Below are 20729 nucleotides of genomic sequence, written 5' to 3'. Positions count from 1 at the left end.
CAGTACTGCTGGTCGTCGTCATGCTAGAGCTGATTTATCATTGCAGTTCCTCACTTGAGTTTGTTGGACTTAATTGGCTGAAGGTAAAGAAAGCAGTAGCATGGTCAGAGTAGAAAGATATTTCTAGGAAGTGTTTAGAAAAAAAACCCAAGACCCTTAGAGCTTGAAGACTTTGTTAGGCTCTGTGCTGAGCACAAAGTGGTCCTCTCAGATTGTCACAGGGCCATGGCTTTTCAGGTTCAACCCTAGCTTTGATCAACAGCCAGTAGAAAGACAAACTATGATGGCAAAAAGTTTTGCTCCATGTTTTTTTTTTTTTCTATTTCAGTGAAGCTGAAAAGGATACTTATATCCTCTTTACATTAGCCCAGTCACAGTTTCAAACCGTGCTTATCTGTGAGGTGGTAGGAGGCAGCAGAAGGTAGGAGGCTAGACTCACTGTGAACCTTAGGTTCTGATCCTGTCCATGCTTCAGCCTGAGAGAGCAAGTTAAATGGAACAAGAGTGTCAGCAGGGTTGAAACCCTGTTGAGACTAAGTTCCTCCTGCTGTTTCAACCCATGTGTCACCTTATTTAGTCTTCCATTTAACTTCTCCTCTCATGGCTAACAGGTCAACTTTTACTGGGTTCATGTCCTTTTGCAAGTATTGCTAACCTTAAGCATTCAGAAATCACAAATTCAATCTCAGATTCATGAGACTGCGGGAGAAAAATACATTTTTTTATTGAGTAATTAAAATAGCTTAATTAGTATTTTGGCCTCTGATCCTTTGAGTTTCACAGCTTCGGAACACTTTTTTCTTGCTGTGAGGACTTGACCCTTTTTGCCCCCAGCAAAACCTGAATTTGTTATAATTGCATGAATGAAGAATTAGTGCTTTAGCAGAAACCCCAACAAGGCAAAGACTTGCAATGACAACTTGAGATTTGGAAATGCTGGTTTTGTTATTGTGTAAGGATGTTCTTTACATTTTTTTGCCCCCTCACCATTTATGCATGTGTGTGTTACAACATAGCTGCTGAGAATGAGTGGGAGGGAGCTGAAGGGAGTTCTGCTTTGGCGTGGTTAGTGTACAAGGGGCCAGCAAAAAGGACCACGGCAAAAAAAGCAATGAATGGAAGAGCACGAAAGGCTGACCTAGAGTAAAGCCATGCCTACTTTACATGTGCTCCTGCAGCATTTAAGGAGTCACAATTTGCGCGTTAGTCATCTGCTGCTCCCTTTCATATGGTTAAGAAGGCCTTTGGGAATACTGGGCATGATCTACCAAGAATTATTTATCATGCGATGAATAAATTTAGGCAATAAATATCCCCTGGATGAGGGCATGAGTGAAGATAAGGCTTTTCAATGTACATGACGTTGCCCCTGCATTTGCCCTACAGTGTGAAGGTGTTACGTGTTTTCCTATCCCAGCTCTGTGTGTCCCAGTGCAGGGTCCATCCTGCAATCTTACTGACATCTGAAGGTATCTGGCATGATTGTACACACTGCGGGTATTGGTATTTTGAAATATTGACCATGGGGAATGTTTTGAAAGGCAAGAGAGGCAGCAAGTCACCAATTTCCCCTTGCCTTTCTACTGTAGTTAGAGCAGAATTAAAAAACAAAAAACAAACTGCACATATCGTTCTCTGGTAGGATTTCCTTTATCTAGTGAAAGGCTATTTTTGCAGCCTAGAAGAGAGGCTACATGGGCACTGCTAAAGAATTGCTGAAGTACTGGGATTGGTCCTCAGTGATTACTTTGAACTGTCAGGTTAAATTTCTTTGCAATAGTATATCCTTTCTATGTATGGATGTAGAGTAATAGAGTGCAACTAGGCATCTTGAAGTTTAAAACAATTACTGTGGCAATAGTATTAGTCTGAGGTACTTGATTCTGACTTTTCTTTTTTCTTTGTGCCAGTCAACCTCCTTTTCCGTGCTGAGACTAGATGGTGATAATGCCTGAGTTATAATGCCTATCCCATGGTCGGTATATTTGTATTGTGTGATCCATGGTATATTCTTTTGCTCTTTCTTTTTGCTTTCATACGCTTCTTGGAGAGAGAATTGCATCCAATCCCTCTGATTTTAGACAGAGGTAAAGCATAAGGGCAGAGATGATACTGTCCTCAATTCTTGGTTGGGATCCAATTCTTATTCACCCTGAGAGCTACTACCCAAGGGGATGTGTCTCCATTCATGTCTGTGGGACTCCTTCTGGGAGTATGTACTGTTTGGAAAAATAGCGATGGAGCTGGGGTGAGGAATGCTTCTTGCTCATCAGAAGTTCAAGGTTCTTGAGACTTTTGGTGTCTCCCGTTTTTGTCATTATGTGTTTCAATGGGGTATTAGTGTTGTGTTGGTGAATTTACTCTTTCAAATATCCTGCTCCCTTGGTCCATCATAAGGCCTAGAACAGGTAGAAAAGATTAAGTACTGAGCCTCTCCAGGCCCTGAGGGCACTGCTAGGCCTTACCAACCTCACCTGGGACCTCCACCCTCTGACAGGGTCTCATTTATGCTTGGGCCTGGGCTCCCTGTCCCTGCCTGAGCTGTGTCCCAGGTGTGCCTGTCCCCAGCCCTGTCTCTGCCCTTCTCTGCTGGGTGGGCTGTGGACCTCAGCTGAAGGTGCCTCACCTCTGTCTCTGTCTCCTGGGTGGAGTTTGGCCCCCCAGTTAGCCTTGTCTCCAGCCTCATCTCTGCCCCCATCTCCGGCTGCCCCTCGGCCTGGCTCACCCCCAGGCCATGCCGGGGTGGTCGATGGACCCTGTTCTCTGGCTCTGCCCCCACGTTCAGCCCCATGGGTGAAGGGCGAGGGCCTGATCCAGAGCTGCTGAGAGGTACTGAGCATTTTGTTTGTCCAGGATTTGACGTGTCTTTTTCACATGCAGAAAATAGCATGGATGGTTGCACCTGCCCAGCTACGCAAGCCCTGGGACAGTACATTGAGCTCTTCCCCTACTCGCCTGTTATTCTCACCTTTGTCCTTTCTACTTGTTCCTTTGATTCCTCTTCTTCTTTTTTTTTTTTTTCCTCTCCATTGGGGCAACTGGAACTATGTAATGGCTAGGACTTCACCAGCTGGCAATCTGGGAGCTGTTGGCGCTGCTCTGTGAAATGCCAATTACTGGGGCTAATTGCCTCCGAAACCCCTGCCCTGCTTTTAGTGAGGCTGCGTGTAATCTTTCTCTGAAGAAATCTCTTTGTATTGTATTGAAAGGATTTCATAATAAAATTATTGAACTACAAACTGGAGAGGTAAGGTGAGGAATGTAGTAGCTCCAGCTAGCATGCCAAACTCCCAAAATGTTTCCATTAATTGGGGAAAAGCAGTGTTCTGGATCTTCCTATTTACAGAGTGCAAAAAAAGGATTGGGCTTTATATGTTTTGGTGTCGATCCCGTGAGCTAATGTATGAAAGGGAAGTTGTTAAGCACAATTTAGTTACTTAAATTATAGAACAAGGTGCTTCTATTAAGTTTTTCACTGTTCTTTTGTTCTGTGGTCCAGTACTGAAACACAGATTGGAGAATCTGGACTTTGAGTTTGCTATCAGAAGTAGCTTTTCAATCAAACAAAGAAGGCTAGATATTTTTCATGTGTTTAAAAATTGAACTTCATACAAAGAATTATAACCTATTGGTTCTTATCACTTTATTGTTACAAAGGCAAAAATTTATATGGCTCTGTTCCTGTATAAGACTAGTCTAGGCAGGATTTTTTGGTTTTATTATCAACGTGGAACTATTGATCCTCGAACATAAATCCTTACTTATCTCTAGTCAAGTTTATAGGACAATGAAATTATAGGCTTGCTTGAATCAATCAGTGTTTCTAAAGCAAGCTATAGAAATATAAACAAGTTACTGATTATTTAATAATGTCAATTCGCTTAGAAATGCCTGGCCATGAGCAGCAGATGTTACATTTATTTCTGCTTTCTCTGGAATTTCACAGGGGCTGGAAGATCTTAGTGTCATTATTAGCAAAGGTAACTTTATTTTAGAAACTCATTCCGAACTTTCACAGGAAGAGGAAGAAACTGTTATTCCTTTTGACCACAAAATCTGTGCTATTTCTAAGTGGAGTTCTTTGAAATAACTAGGATATCTCACAGCTTGTTGCTTTAGAGGAGACTTAGTACAATGGCACTACATTTAGTTAGCATAATGAGTTTTTTCAGCCCCTGTGATATTGACTGAGTTAGAAGTAGCATAACTTTTAGTCAGCTAAGATTTAATTTGCTAGCAAAGTACAAGTTTGCATAAGATTTTAGCTTTCCTTGAATTTAAAGCTGGCTGCCTGTTTTCTGAGAAGCATTTAGGTTAATGTAACCAAGTTCTGACTTAGGAAACAATTCCAGTATGAAAGTTTATCCTTCTGTTTCTCAGTAGGAAGTGCCATGAAAGCAGCTTCCCCAGTGTGGTCTCACAGTTACAGTGTTTGCCTCTTGGAGAAACAATTCCTTGGTGTGACTTTCTCCAAGGTGGTTCAAGAATCTGGCACAACTCCATGGTGTTCCTTCAGTGCTCCTGCCTGTTTTGAATGCAGGGCAGGATCTTTTAGGTGGACTCTGATTTCTTGGTGGTCTGCCCTTTGCGTAGTTTGCCATAGCTTATTGGGCAGGAGTATAAAATCACCTGATTAATCTGCTTGGTCAATCCATAAGCAGGGATAGTAATAATGAAGTCATATTAGACAGCTGTAAATCCCTCTGTACTAATACATTATTATTCCCAGTACTTTGGTTATAAGGTTGTTTTAAATATAAAAATCTCTTTGTGAAATGTACACTTGATCTTTTCAATTAGTCTACCTTAAAGATGTTAAAAATTCATTTTGGCTTTGGAAAGGTTTTTTTCTTTAAGATAAAATTGATACCATATATACTCATACACGTTTGTACATGGGCTTTGCTAAAGCTTATATATAAAGCAGTCTCTGATTAATCTCATGTTTTCTTTTTCTTTAAGCCATTCTGTAGCATTTTATTTGCAATATTTTGTGGCCAGGCTGTCTAACAACAGATCTTCCTTGATCTCAAGGCCATGCTACAAATTTCTACGGAGAGGAACTGCTATAAAATGAAAACTGAAATCTTAACACCTTTCTAGAGTTCCTTCATTTATAGTACAGTAGGGGTGGCTCATTCTTATTTAGATTATTATAGATCTAAAACATACCAAGTAGAATAGTATGAGAGGAGTTGAATTAGGTTGTTAGCAAGAGTTCATGGTTAGCCTAGCTGGTTAGTCATTAGCTTACATCTCTGTGAAATGCATGAGACTATTTTCCATTTGATAAGCTTTGAAAACTTAGGTGAAAATCCTTAACAAGATTTAGGCCTACTGAGAAGTTCTGTAATACTTCTTTTATTTTTTTTAATTAACTAAGCTCTGTATTTCATGTCCTAAAGACACTTGTGCATGTCAAGCATTGCTGAGGCTCACTGCCTCGCTTGTATTCATTTGGAAGTTGAAATGCATTGTTTTGGAAGTGCATTTGCAAAAAATATTCTTGGAGTTACAGCAAACAAGGCTTTAAGGCATGAATACTTCCTGGAAAACTTGGATTGTGTGGATTTGGGTTTTTTTTCCTTTTCATTTGAGGAACACTTCAACTTCTCATACTTAAAATGCAGTAACATACTTCCCTTTTTAATGTTTACTGCTGCAAACGTGCAGAGAAGCTGAATCTTCTCCTGTTTAGGACTGAACAGCTTCTATACTGTGGGCCTGCCTTTCGCTGGGGAGCTCCAAGACTGCAGTTACGGCAGTGCTGGGGGATGAGGGGTGCGATGGGGTATGAGATCCTGAGCATAGATTTGCGTGGAAGAAGGTGGAGATCTGTGGCTTCACCCTGTTGCCAAAGGGGAGAGCCCAGATGGCACCACACTGAGGAGCTGCGAAGCCTGGTAGATGAGATCTGGAGAGAAGCCTTATGAGGGCAAGCACAGCTAGTGCTGCTGACTCACAGCAGTCTGCCTGGAGAAGGCGCTCTCCCACTTCTGCTTGTCTTCGGCTTCCTCCGGTGTGTCGCTAGTGAGGACTTTATACCTGACTTTGCAGTGGTTTGATATCCTTGTCGTAATCAGCCTGACCAGCATGTCTCCAGAAAAAGAATTATGAGGTTGATGGAAAATATCTGTATTATTAACTAGTTAATAAGGGTGGTATTTCTCATGCAAATGAGCTTTAAAGAAAGAGGGAATGCTGGAGGTAGGACTGGTAAATAGCCTATTTTTATTGCTGTCTCCTTCCCTGATCCCTACATACCCCTCTCCCCAAATGTTTTTTTTTCCCCCAGAATGTATCATGTGGATTTCTGAGACTGTGTCTCTTCAGGGAAGTGAAGTACTTTGTGATGATAAATACAAGCATGTAGGCTTGTTGTGAGGCATGTTCCAGGTGGGTTTTAGAATTAATGCTGCGTGCCACCCTTCTTCATGGTTGAAGATGCCAAGTAAAAACCCTTTAGCAAGAAACAGGTGCTGAGGTTTAAAAAAACAAAACAAAATGGAAACCCCAACATCAACAACAAGAAATGATTTTGTTGTTGTTGGGAACATACTTGATTATGTGTTTGCTTCCAAATTGGATGCTGATGCGAAAGCCTACTTCCCTTTGTAATGCGTGTGTTTAAGAACTGTTCATCCCACCTACCTCCCAGGGTGCCTGGGAAAAGGCTCCAGTGTACTTCTAAAATTAAGCAAGGTCTGTAGTTGACTCTCTATTTGCTGAACTTAATAGCAGTTTTTTTGAAGAGTTTTTAATACACATGGAATACTTTTTTTTTCCCCCTTAAAGTCCCACAGGATCAATTGCTGCTTGGGATTGGCTTGTGCCCACTGATCAATCCCTTGCGTCACTGGTCTTGAATCTTATTGCAGTTGTTCTTGGAGAGCTTGGCAGCAGCAGCAAACTGCCTGTGCTGTTATTGACCCAGAATAGCAATAGCATTGTTAATGCAATAAGCCAGGTTTTCTGGGAACTACTGTGCTTTTCTGTGCAGCCGATGAGCTGGTTAACACCTTTTACTTATTCTGCCAGGATCTGGGGCTGGAAGGGGATTAATGCTGTTGTGAAGTGCAGAGAACCAAAATAGCAGTGATTCAGTTAGAAGAGAGCCAAATCTTCTTAAAATTAAACTCCATTGTGTTAGAGATTTTACTTTTTTGATACCTGTATTATTAACTTCTCTGATAAGAGCAGGAAATGTAATACAGTGATATTGGAGAAGCCTTGCACATTAAATCTAAGCTATTATCTCAGGGGCTTGTATGAGAAGAAACCACTCTTCATCTGGTGTGTTATGGGAATCAGATGTGCAGAATGTCTGTTTCTCAAGGTTACCATATAATTCACAAACCAAGTTTTCTGGGTAGTTTCGATTTTCTTAACTTTCAAATAGGTTATATGGAATATGTGGGAAGGGTGTGGTACCTATGTGGGTGTTTCTAGTTTCAGTAATAACAAAAGATACTGGATGGTTCCTGGGAATTTTATCATAGGGAAGAGTGTTTACTTGCAAGTTGCTCCTGCTCATGTTGTAATCCTGAAGATTTTCCAATATTAGCATTTAATAACTTTATATGCAACAGGTTGATGGTCTCCTATCAAAGAAGTGCTCCAAGGTTTGCTTTCTGGGTGACCCCTCTAATTGGACTGGATCAGATGCTCGAAACAAGACTGAGGTTTGCAGGCAGAAAAATATGGAAGAAACCTGAGGAATTTGTATGCCACGGACAGCCCATTTCCTGAACTGCACTCAAAGCTTGGGTGTTCATGTGCAGATTGTTTGAGGGAGTGTGACAGCTTGGCTATGCCATAGTGCGGAAATAGTCAATGTGGCTATATTAATGCTATCCTTGATATTAGAAATACTTTGGCTACCCCTGCATTGTGTCTCCAGAGGGGACACTTCACTGAGCCAGTAAATTTTGCTCAGTACTCCTGAACATGACATGATATAGGGAAACAATCCTGTTTGCATAGAGTCGTGACTGATGCTAACTTACAGATCCTGGTGCCACAGTCAGGTTTTACTGCCCTTTATTTTTTTTTTCTATATATGTTTTCTAGTAGTCACATTAGATGAGCTTTCCCCTAATCCCTCCTTTTAGATGGGATAATTTAAAATTGACTTTGTTCTATTCTTTTAGAGTATAATCAGTTTGGAAATTAACTGTTAATGAAGTTTTCTATTGCAGAAATGCTCTATTTTTGTTATTTCACAGAATATCACCGTTTGTACACCAAGGCACTACTGAGGGTCTTTTTATTTTCTTCTTCCATGATCTGTACTGTGGTCAGGCTCTTTTCCCCTCTTTTTTTCCCCACATTTTTCCCCAGTCTCCCACACTTGCATCTCAAAACCTATTGGACAGCACTAATGTCTCAAGCAATGGCTATGTAAATATTTACTGACATGACAGTCAACAACAGAGGGGGAAAAATTGCTACATCCTACCACTCAGGAAGCCTCCAAGTTCTCTCTCTGAGTGTACAGTCGATGAGAACAGGAAAGGTTTGCAGTTTGTACTTGACTTGATGTGGTTTTGCTCTCTTGGTTCCTGTTTCATTACAGATGTCATTCATGTAGCTGTAGAAGGCTTTATCAGCTCTTGAGGAGACTTTCCCCTGCGCACACACTCAAACCACTCAAGGCTGGAGCTGTAGCGGAGGAAAATGGAGCTTGGAGATCTCCTGGCATTTGCTTCTGCAGAAATGAATAGGACAACTGTCACCCTGGCTTTGCTAGTGGTCTTTCTGGTTCTACTGTATTGGTAAGTGTATGCATGATAATACAGGATGTGTGTCGTGCGCCGCCTGCTGAAGTTCCCCCAACATCTATACAGTCCTTTTATTCTTAAGATGAAGCAGGAAGATATTTGGGTAAAAGGGATATGGGAGGGAGTTGGTTTAGGTGCAAAGGTTGAAATAAATACTTACTAAAAAATCATGTTGCTTTTTAGAGAATTCTGTCCTTGAAATATTTTCTCTGAAGTGCTTTACCAACCAACTATTAACAAAAATTGTCTTCAAAATCTAAGAACTTATTAATGTTGGTTTCTTACTAATTTCTGTAGGCTACAGGAATATTGGTGCTGGTCAGAAAGAAACTAAGCACTTGTTGCAGCGTCTTGCTGGACCTCTTTCTGTACTGTGCTGCACATTTGTCTCTTGACAGGTTCCTCAGCTTAAGATTTCAAACACTTTAACTGTTGTTTGAATTTCCTCTCTTGTTCTTGCCACATTGAGTACTGGGTACAAATCAGAATGACAGCAGCCCTAGTAGTAAACCATAGCAGGCATTGCAATGGAGTGTGCTGAAATGGAAGAAAAATCTTTGTCCAGATAATTTATTTCAGAAATTAAATTAGCTGAACTGGAAATGCTTTTCTGACTGCATTTTTACTTCAATACCTCTTCAAATCCTGCTTTACAGTGAACCACTTTATTTTATTTTATTTTATTTGTTTGTGTACTCGAGAAAAAAAGATTTGGGGACAGTGGTAGAAAAAGCACCTGTGAAGAAAAACCAAAGCTGAGCTATAGGAAAATAGTGATGGAACCATGGGTTTATCAGTCATTGTAGTAGTGTAAAGGAGGGATCACTTCTGCACATGTTTCTTGATTCTTTAGAGCTTTGTTCAATCTCCTTGTCGGTCAAGGGAGAGTCTAGAGAGATTCAAGAGTGAAGTCAGGCCCATATTGGATGTACATTGCCATATCAAGTAGGTTGGTGAGCCTGCTTTTTTTTAGTTTGGTCTGCCCAAACCTCTGGCTGAAATTATCACCAAGGTGGAAGTCCCACTGACTTTGAGCTATCCTTGGAAAAAGACTGGCAGCACTAGATCCTTCAATAAATCCATGCTGGCCTATGGATCTCTGTAAGCTTAAAGTAAGAGGGAGGGAAGGGCAGACCCACCATTCAGAAACGCAGCACATGGGCTGGTGAGCTCCTGACAGCTGGGAGACTGCTGTAAAAGCTTGATGCTTCCACTTAATAAAAGTCAAAACGTACCCAGGTCTCTGAAGACACAGAGCTGCTGTGTAAATGTACTTATGTTCTAGTATGTGCTTTTCCAGAGCCTCATTTTTAGTTAAAATTGAAAGAAGGCTACTCCTCCCATTGAAGTGAAGAAGTCTTGACATAAACAGGCCTAACTTTAATAGCAGTATGAAGTCAAAGTTAAGCCGGGTTCCTGGCTCTGGATAGTCAACTGCTGAACTGAGTGCTTACTATGTAAGCTTCAAAAAGTGTGATTTAGAGTTTCTTAGCACCTTAGAACTGAGTTGGGAAATTACCTTTCAGTAGAGAGAAACCATTCAGCGTTTCTCATTCCCTAGCTAAAGATGAGTGTTTTGTGAAGTTGTTGTGTAAAGGAAGCTGGAGTTTTACAAGTGAAAGAGGTTTTGTACTCTTATATGCTTGGTGGCTATTACTACAGTCACGTTAGTCATATTAGTATAACTATTGCTGTTGATGTGCAGATACAGGTTGATTTTTAGGATAGCTTGTTAAAGACATAGATGCCTGTAGGCCACTGTTCCAATGAGAGCCTGGTGTTGTTTCTTAAACTTGCAATAAAACACATTGGACAACATATCTGGGATGCTGGTAGGTTTGCCTAGTGGACTAAGCTATTCAGATTCATTTATTTCAGTATAATGCAGAGACTAAATCTGTAAGGTTAATGTCTTGAGGCACATCTGCTGCAAAAAGTGTGGTTGTTGCTGTTGGTTTTTATAAGGTTTTTATAGCAGAGCTCTGTGTTTAAACAGATGAACAAAACCCAGTCCGCATACACAGACAACCTCCTTCATTCATGGCTGAAACAGTGGGTGCAAGGAGTTATTTAAACAGTACATAAAAGGTTGCTAATAGAAATGCAGGTCCCTAATTTGAGAGAACGTGTTTTGTTGCAATCATGTTGCATACCCCACTGTGTGCCTCTTCTCAGAGTTAGAAAACACAAGCATTATGTATGGCAGGAGTAATAATAAAGCAATAACTGTTCAAGTTCCTTGGATGCTACCATGATAAGCTTTTTTCTTTTTTTTTTAATAACTTCTGAACTCTTCTTTTCTCAAGCTTTATTTCTGCCAGAGTGTTACATCTTCTCAGAAAGACAGTTGTGGGGAAAGAGAAGAATGAATATTTGCTGTTAAAATTTAGATACGGTAGTGGCATATAATTGATCAAGATCAGGGTCATATTGTGTCAACTTGTGTGAGTACAAAGAATCAGCAGTTCGTTTTACAATCTAAAGCTTGCAATCTAAACAAAAGGCAGTGGCAGTTAAAGAGAAGAGTCAATAGGTCTAACGTACACTAGAATAGTAACATGGTGATGGCAACTGTCATGTTAGTTGACCTGTTTCCTTAGCATGATCTTTGTGGATAGGGATACTCTGTGGTTTAAATGACCCCCCTCGAGTTACCACCCATCGGCTAAGCCTCAGTAGCTGTTAGTGTGTGTATTGTAAGGGCAGCTGTGATTTATCACAGTTCAGCTGACAGGTGGTATCTTGCTAAGTTGTGATAAGACCAATCTCTGCATTTCTGGGTAAGGTGAGGTCATATGAAACAGGGAGAGAAGTGAGGGTTGATTGGGAAGGAGAGAAAAGGCAAGGCTGTAGCTGCATAAAAATAAACTTCTAAAGAAGTTACAGGTCTTAAGAGGAAACTTGGATGATTCGGTCATTCTTTAGGCTGTTATTTATGGTACAATGAAGATAATTTTTTTTATAACAAATCCTTTAATAGCACACCTCTCATTTCTCATGTATTGTCATCAGTGTAATATGAGGGTGTATTTGTAGTTTATTGTGTCAATTTTAAGTCAGGGGAAAATTCAGTGACTATAATCTCTTAATGTTTTTGTCCTTCGCAAGCAACCCACATGGCCTTAAGTCAGCTAGCTATAGGGAGAGGCAATACCTTTTAAGTCAGCTGATTTGGGGTGGGGGGGGGAGTAGAAAGAACAGAGAAGCTTTTGTGTACACAGTCTCTTCAGATTTGAAACAAAAAGAGCACATCTGAAGTTGCTTTTTTCATAAACTGTTAATTTCACTAATGTGCTTAAGCCTGATGTTTGTTATTCTCCAGATCTGAAGAAGGACTTGGTTGTCCCTTCTACTTGCTGTCAATAGGTTAAAAAAAGGCTCTTCCTGCCAGCCTCATGTTGTGGATTCTTAGATGAATGTTGCTATACCATTACTATTGTGATAGACAATGAAATTGTTACTGCTTTACCCACAAAAAGGCATAATCTGGCTTAGTACATGAAGTCCAGTAATAACCAGTGGCACAACACTGACCGCTCTTGAAAAATATCTTGTCGTTGTTTTTTCCCCCTCTGTGGTTTCTGCTAGTCAAACTAATTATCAGAATAGTTGTTCTCAAGAGCACTGTCTTCCTCAGTTTCACAGACTGCTGTCTCTATTCACTTAAACTCTGTGACTCTCAGTTTCTTTCAGGTGTGAAATAAAAATAAATACTATTTTTAAGGGAGGAGTATGAGGTTTAACATTTACAAATCCCAGTGATATTCTCTAGCAAAAAATACAGTAGTATAGCTGTGCAAAGCATTGTTCATTTTCATCTCAAATATATGCTGAGTTGGGTCTCCCATGCTTGGTTGTAGCTGAAAACATTGCTTTATGTCTTTCTTTTTGCTGTCTGGGAAGATGTTTGATAAAATGAAAGCAGGAGTTTATCTTGCTTTAAAGTTTAATGTACCATAAGCTTAGCATTATGAAGAAGCTGTCACAGCATTCAGATACCTGTGTTCAAACTGGATTATCAACCCCTTGTCTAAACAAACCTGGGTTTTTTTTAGACACTTGGGGGTTGGATGGGAGGTGTTTGTTTATGTTTGTAAGATGCGTGTCTAATTGCATGCTTTCAAACATAGTAAAATATATACTAGTGGCATATAAAATGAATCAGAAAGATGCCATTTTTACATTAAAGCAATTTTAATGATGATTTGTGTTGCAGAAGTGTATAGAGACATTTACTGTCCATGCGTTATGTAACAAGTCAACGCTGACCCAAAGCATTTGCAGTCTTTGACTGAGAAGAATGAAAACTAAAACAACTTCTTAAAAATGTTCCTCTGATCTTAAGCCTAGATGTTTGCATACAGTTAGAGATAGAGGAGATAGTTAGGCACTGGGGAAAACGTGTGTTAGAATTCATCAGTTGATACCACATCTGTACAAGACTGCTTTAGAATTTAAAATTTTAGGACAGCTAGTATTGTGTATAGATGATTTCAATACTATTGCTTGTTTTGCATTGCTTAAATATGTGGTTTTGGGAAGGGCTATGAAAGAAAAATCAAGTTCATAGATATCTGTCTCTAGATAAAATTTCATTCTGGTTTTGTAGAACCTTGCTGTTTGGGCCTCAGTGAAGCAAAAGTGAGATCAAATACATCTCAGATCTTTTTCTCCAGCTAGATGCCACCTAAAAATAGACCTTGGACCATTTCTTGCTTTTAAAAATGTTGGTGTTTACAAAAGTTGTTTGATTGCTGGGACTCTAGGCCTATGATCTGAATGCAGGTATAAGGTGAGCAGCTTATTCTCTCTAACACATTCAGATAATGTTTCCAGCCAGAGCCAATGTTAGGCAGTACAAAACTTGCATCATCTCTTAAAGCAGCACCAACTGTGGGTGGGTATGCATGAGCTTTTCCAGCTCTTGCCGCTGCTATCAAAGAAGGCTCTAGGCCCACCATGGCTGCAGACAGAGGCATGGGTACAGAGCACCAGCATAAATCCATAATGATGTCTTGCTCTGCTCTCATATGAGGTTCAATGAGTGAAGAGGTTCAGAAAGACATCCTAATCTTCAGCTGCTAAAGCCTGCTTGTTTTACCAGCAGGCAGAAAGCACAGCTCTCTTAAAGGTGCTCAGGGACCACTGCTCATGTACTGCAGCTTGGCCCGGGCTGTCCTTTCACCGGCTCTCCCTGCTGAACTCTCCTCAATTTTGCACGTCATTCCTACAGTGGTGGCTGACCTCAGATTTGGGTTTAAGACTATGTTCCCTAAAGAGTCTTTCCCTATTACAGCTTGGCGGTTTCTCAGTTTGCAGTGTGCCCCCTATCAGGTTTACTGGGGCAGGAGGCAGGGAAGTTTTTGTGTGTGTGGTTTTTTTTTTTTTAATGTTCAGTTAACCCCTAGCCGTTTTTTCCTAAAATGGTCATTATGTTAGTGGAAGTGATTGTGTTTCCCTCCCCTTTATTCAAATAGCCCATTATGGAAGTTATAAGGATCTGACTCAACAGGAAACATCAGCAAACTGCTGTTGATGACAGAAAAAACTCACCGATCCCGAATTGTCTTTGTCACACAGCTTTACATCAAGCAAATCTGGAATTCCCACTAACATGTAAAACATAATTTGATCCCACAGCTGAGCAATATATAGCCTCCTCTTTGAGCTAAATCAGGCATCTCTAGGTGAGCTAGATGAAGCCAAGCCTGAGAAGCAGCAGAGTAAACTACTATAATTTGGAAAAGTGCCATACAACAAATGGCTGAATACACTTTTTTTCATCTGAAAACAAGGTAGTTTTGATTGTCCAGAATGAAGTTCACTCAGTGCCCTGATTATGCTGCTTTTCAGTAAACAAAGTGCTCTGGTTTTTGGGAGAGGCAGAGCCAAGTTTTCCAGCTTTGCTTTTGCAGCTTCAAAGTAAAGTTATTTGGGGTGTCCTCAGAGGCTAAATTATGACACCTCTGTTATCCTGATAAATGTAGCTCAGCTTCTAGTGCTGTGTGACTTTAGTTTTGCTTGCTTGCACCTCTTAGTAAAATTCAGAGGCCAATTATAATGTTTATGTTTTTTGAAGTTAGAGATTACATGGCCAGCAGTGTTTATTTGAAGGCCCTGAAGTGCTGGTTGGTTTTTTTTGCTTTTGTAAAGGTGCATTTCTACCCCAACAATTCTGGATAAAGAGATCAACACCGAGCTTACTCATTCCTTGTTGACTTGGTTTTTCCTTAAACCCTCTCCTTTATTCCCTCTTCCGCAATAAAAGCACGCAAGTACAATTTGATTTTAGTGCAGGGAGATTATAGCATTAATAGTATGTTAAGGTAACCCTACAGGAATAGGATAGCATCCTTTCATGAAACACATATACTTCACATGCTGTCTGGCATTGTCTCCAGATCTCGAATCTAATAGACCATAATCCATGAATGCTGCAAAGCTGGTTAATACTCACAGATGCCACCAGGCCAGCCAGAGCAGGGCACAGCCCTGCAGCAATCCTGTCGCTGCTTTCTGTTCTTGCTGGGCTTGGATGGGCTGGGTCTAGCTCGAGGGGCAGTGCAGGGGAGCTAGCGAGGAAGGAGGATTGCTCTAGCCTCTCCTTCAGGCAGCTTCTGCCTGGGAGGTTTCTGTGGAACTTTCTTCAGCTGTGCTGGGCTAGCATTTTGGGTTCCTCTCTGTCTCTGCTACTGATCCGCTTTTTGGCTTGGGGCAGGTTGCTTTATTTATCTTGGGGATGTTCAGGCACCTCATCTAATATTGGGTGCTTTGAATTGCCTTCTAGGAGCTCCTGCCTCCATCTGCTGACTATGTTAGCAACGTAACACACAGCCCTTGGTGCATTAAATTGAATTGAAATGAAATGATGAAAGAAGGCAATGTAAACTCCCTCCTTGGAGAGAGGGCTGTGCCTACTTGAGCAGTGGGGCACTTTATCCCATTGCGCAGAGGCTGTGTCTTGCTATGTCTGTACACTTAATTGCCAGGCTCAAAGGGGCCTCTCAGGACAGCTGTAATTCCTCCAGACAGTGCCACAAATCCTGCTCTCCCCTGAACCCCAGGGGAGCAAATTGGCAGTTCCTGTGACTGCCCTGCCTTGGGGTGAGTGGTTTTGCATCCTTATGGGCTCCAAGGGGCATGGACTTGTCACTTGAAATCTTTCAGATAGTGGCCTAAGTTTCCTGCCAGCCTGGCTGTGCTGATTTTTAAATGAAAAGCTAAATCAATGGGCAGTTTTGACAGGTTAGACTTCCTCTGTGCTGAAAAGTAACCCTCAGTGTTCCCCCTTCTCTCCTCTCCTTAAACACTGCTCCCCTCATTAAAACAAAGTTGCCTATGTTCTTCCTCACTCCTCTTCACCCTCACATCAAGCTTCAAAATAACAATGTTGTGTGTGTTTTGCCCTGGTTGCTGACTAAGTCACAGTTAATGTATTTGACTGCCACGTCCTCCTCTTCTATAGAAAAGTTTTGTACAGTATTTGATGGAGCCACCTGAAAACTTATTTTAAAATAAAATATTGACATATTATGGAGAAATTATGCCTTAGTTGCCACTCTAGTGTCTTTTGTCAGTTCCTCTTGACATACATAAAACCTCTAGATGGAATTTTCTATCTGTTATCTCCCTAGGTTTGTTTTTGGCTCTTTTTCCCATTGAAAACAAAGTTTACTGTTCCATGAACCCAGTAGTGTATCCTAACTGCTGAGAAACAGCCAACAGAAAGAGCTCAAAGTATTTTCTGGTTTGGGTCTGCTGGAAATGCATTTGTTTCACTTTTACAGGAAAAATGAGATGTTTAATGCCTGACTCTTCCCATGCTTCTTTGTGTCATTGTTTACACTGGTGCCAATTCCTTTTAGATCTACTTGCTTATGTTACATGTGCTTCCTATGGCTGGAATGACTGCGCAGGGCAGTAGGGAACTGAGGGTTTTAATGCAGGGGCCACCTAGCATGTGGGAGACTGTCCATAACCCTTCATTGGGGTTTCTTCCCTGGCTGGTCCTTTCTTCTACAGGTCTGCAGAACCTGTGGGATTGTCAGGGTGAGTTTGTCAAGGAAGCAATAAACCGGGAAAATAGAAACTGTTAGATTGGTTTGGTGTTTGTTCTTGAATAGGAAAAGAAGCTGGATGTCTAGGAAAGAGTAACAGGAATGGCTGGAGAAGGACTAGGAATAATGGGTGGGAATAAAAGGCCATGACTCTACAGGAGCTTGAGAAAGGGGTTATTAGGGATGAGGCAAAATATGTTTGGGAAGTTGAGGCCGGAGGAAAGAAGCTGAGCTGAGGTGTAAGTTGGAGGTAGGAGAGCATAGGGCAGTGGTTGTATGCTTGTGCTGACAGAGGGAAGTCTGCTTCCTGGGAAAGAATAGTTCCTTTCAGCTAATATAAACCTGTGATATTTGTTGGAAGTTGCGAGGGGAGTATAGGAAGGATGAAAAGGCAGCGGACTTCAGAGGAGATGGGTAATTGGTTAACTGATCAAGCTCATGCTGGGCAAATACTCTTGGATGAGACATACTGGCAGAGTTTTGAACCTGTAACCCTAACTGTTCTCTTAAGTTATTCAGTAGCAATAAATCTGATGTAATCTGTTCATGTGTGTTTGTAGCTTCTCATCCCAAAAGCTCCTAAGAGCTTATATGTAAACACACTCTCAGCAGAGCTATAACAAGATGAAGAGGTCGTGGAGACACGTGGTTTGAAATGTGGGAAAGACATGAAATAGAACCACCCTGGGAGAGGAAGGAACAGCAGAAGGAACTTATGCACATTGCATACTAGCATGAGGGTCAGAGGCTGAGAGAAGAAATGGTGGTCAAGACTGCGGGGGCCTTGCTCTAACTCTTAAAATACCCATGCAATTTGTTTGCTCGCTGAAGACTTTAACAAACCTCAATTTGAACATTTTTCCTGAAAGCTTCACTGTGGGTTGAGATACAGCAAACTTCTCCAAGAGATAGGCCTCAGTATAGGTTTTGTGGTAGGAAAACTGAAAATCTGTACTTCTCATATACGGGTAGACATCAACAAGTAAAGCACTAATGTTCTGGATTGTTGTGCATCTCTGTGAAACTTACGATGCGTTGTACCTGGTGAAGGATTCTGGGTTGCCCAAACACTTCTTCAGTGAGCCAGTCAGACCGGAGCTTTGGCTGAGAGATAACAGAGCTCTGAGGAGAGCAAACACCTCTTGGTGGTTCCAGGAAAAACTTCAAATCTAGTCTGTAATTAATTAGGTGGGGCTATTTGAAAGATAATGGCTCATGATTTTTGCTTAATATAAATGGAAGTGGTATGAACTTGAGTACAAAAGCAACTGTCTGGTGCTCTCCTTGGAAAAAGTGCCCTGCCATTGAAAGAAAGAGAAGATCAGTTCTTGGGTGTAAGACATGGAGGAATGAGGAGGCCTCCTTGGAGCAGGGTTACAGAAGGATCTTGGAGTATTTCTGTAAGCCTGAGATGATCAAAGGACCTTAAGCATCTGTACCTTCATGGGCTGTAAATCACATAAGGACTGGTATACTTACAGTGTAAGGATGTTCATCCTGCCAGGGCTCAGACTGGGATTTGAGACTTGGGATTTGAAGAGTGTGTCTGCTGACCTGCCTCCTTGGCTTTGGTAGAAGCAAACAAATAACAAGCATTGTAAGGAGGCCCTCACTTCCATGATAGCCGGTAACTCAGTTCCTCTTGCAAGTCTTGACTGTATCACTGACAGACATTTTCCTATTTAATTTTTGACATTTCTAGGGATTTTGTACAGGGAAGCCTTTTTTCCCTCCTTCTCTTCTTATTTACGTTCCTGAGTGAGAGCGTAGCCAAGCAGTGAACTCAGTGCCATGGAAGCATTTTATATTTTGAGCAGAGATAAAAATCTCATTCCTTCTATAAACAAAACAAATCAACAGATGATGCCCAAGAGAACCATTTCTCTATAGCCATTTTCCTCCAGCTGCTTTCTATTCTGTGCAGCTTGCAATGCACCATATGAAATACGTGTGTACTTTTCTGTGTGTGCTTTTCTGTGTGTGCATAACGCAGGTTTCCTCCAGATAGTAGCAGCTCCATCATAAAAAAAACAAAAACACACACACACTTTTTTTTTTTTTTTTTTTTTTACAATCCTGTAATAATAAGATTACTAATAGAGTTGAGCTGTTTAGTTATTTAATAGTGTAGTTTAACGATGCACGAGAGGACATGCTGGAGGAACTCTGCAGTCTCAGACACTGTGTCTTCACTCTGAATGGATTTGGATTATTGTATGTGGGAGGATGAGGGGCAAAAATAATCTAAGTGAATTTGAGTATGTCATAAAAATGAGGGGACGGGGAAACAGCCAAAACAGCTGTTGGCAATGTGCTGCACATGCAGGTTGCTGTGCCGGTGGGGAATTCTCCCTGGGGACCAGGGCAGTGCTGTGGCTGGCACATGTCTGCTGCGGGCTGCAGGACCTCGCCTGGTGGGAGACAGGAGAAGTGGCCCCTCTGCCCTGCTGCAAGCCCTTGGGGATGGCACCTCTTGCCTTCCTGCTTTTGTTTGGGCATGGCAAATGGTTCAGGGGCTGGGGTGAATGGCCACAAGGCACAGTAGGGAGGGGGCAGCCCCAGTAATGCTGCATGGAGGAGCTGGGCATGGGAAAAAGCAGATGGTGCTGGATGAGGAGCCCATGGAGATGGTGCCCAGCGAGCTCCTGCACGTGGTCCTGCTGCAGGTGAGCCCTGGAGACAGGGCACTTGCAGGCATCACTTACCCAGGCAGCATCTTTCTGCTCACCACCCTCCTGAGAGGTGGCTTTCTGTACAGGATGAGTGGGCTACACCTGACATTCTCGCACCAGGGCCTCGGGGAGTGCTGCATGTCCTTGCAGGGGCACGGAAGGTCATAAAGGCTTGATAGTCACTAGCATAATGGACTGTTTTTTTGCTATGATTGTCAGCGACCTCTGAGACCTGGAGGAACTTGGAGCTAGCAGCAGAAGGGGGCAGGAAGGCAACAAAATTTGGGGACACCTCTTCTGTTTTTCTTGATAGAACATGATTTAGAACGTGAGGAAAATACTTTCCCCTGGTGCAGTTATTGGTGATAGTTATTTACATATATAAATATGTAGGCAGTTACTGGGAACAAACAGCTTCTAAAAAAGAGGCAGAACATAACTGCTCTGATCCTCAGATCACTCCAAGTCCCCAAAGCAGCCCCCTTACTCCATCTCCAGCCAAATGACTTCTGGCAGCCAAGGAAATAACCTTGGGTAAAACCAATAGAACTTTTATAACAGAGATGTTAGCCATTGACCCTGCACATGTTTTATGACACCGCCTCGCTGTGGACTTGTATATCTTCATTCTGTGGTTGATATGTTGTTCTGTGTTTTTAAAAAACTGCAGCCCATGTACAGAATTTCAGTATCTATTACTATGAAGCCCAGGCTGTGGATTCATATTTACCAGCACTGGATTTCTGCACTACTGGACCATTCTGTAATACAGATCTGATCTGGACCAGGGTGGGCACACATGATGATTTTATTAAATGAGTTGGAGTGCCAGACAACAAATTTTTGCCATTTTTTGCTACACTGAGTAGCACTATTGTGTGAGACAATAGATGATATCTGACCTGGTTTAAAGGTCACTTTTTCATTTTATTTTAAAAATTTGAGTTAACAGAGCTTGTTTATACTAGATCCACACTTTGGGTGGTGTGGCTGAGACAATTTTGATCTGATGCTTGTATCCCTGAAACTGGATTTACTGTATCATTAAAACAGGGTCTCAAACTTGCTTGAGAACTCAGAGTTTCAGTTGCAATTTTTTGTGCAATTGCCCTAGTAATGTCAGGGAGAAGCAACAAAAGGTCAGTTGAAATTCCACTGACTGCTAAGTGCAAATGAATCAATTTCTTAAGTCTTGTATTTGCAAATGAGTTTCCCAGAAT

At 41.5% G+C, this 20729-nt stretch overlaps 1 protein-coding gene across 2 annotated transcripts in view; it reads left to right on the top strand.

Moving 5' to 3' along the window:
• Positions 1–8530: 8530 nt before the first annotated feature.
• The window catches only part of TBXAS1 (thromboxane A synthase 1), a 234144-nt gene continuing 221945 nt past the window's right edge, over positions 8531–20729 (top strand). The window contains exon 1 of one of the 2 annotated variants that reach the window (XM_026083866.1): positions 8531–8774. In XM_026083866.1, coding sequence (XP_025939651.1) covers positions 8677–8774 — 98 coding nt within the window. In that variant the 5' untranslated portion in view covers positions 8531–8676. The remainder of the gene's footprint in view (positions 8775–20729) is intronic. The other variant, XM_026083864.1, reaches the window with a different exon arrangement.

The sequence above is a fragment of the Apteryx rowi genome, unplaced genomic scaffold (assembly GCF_003343035.1).
Source record: "Apteryx rowi isolate R43461 unplaced genomic scaffold, aptRow1 scaffold_62, whole genome shotgun sequence".
In the NCBI taxonomy this organism is placed as follows: domain Eukaryota; kingdom Metazoa; phylum Chordata; class Aves; order Apterygiformes; family Apterygidae; genus Apteryx; species Apteryx rowi.
Note: the sequence above shows the minus strand (reverse complement) of the source record. Positions and strands in the feature narration are given on the sequence as shown.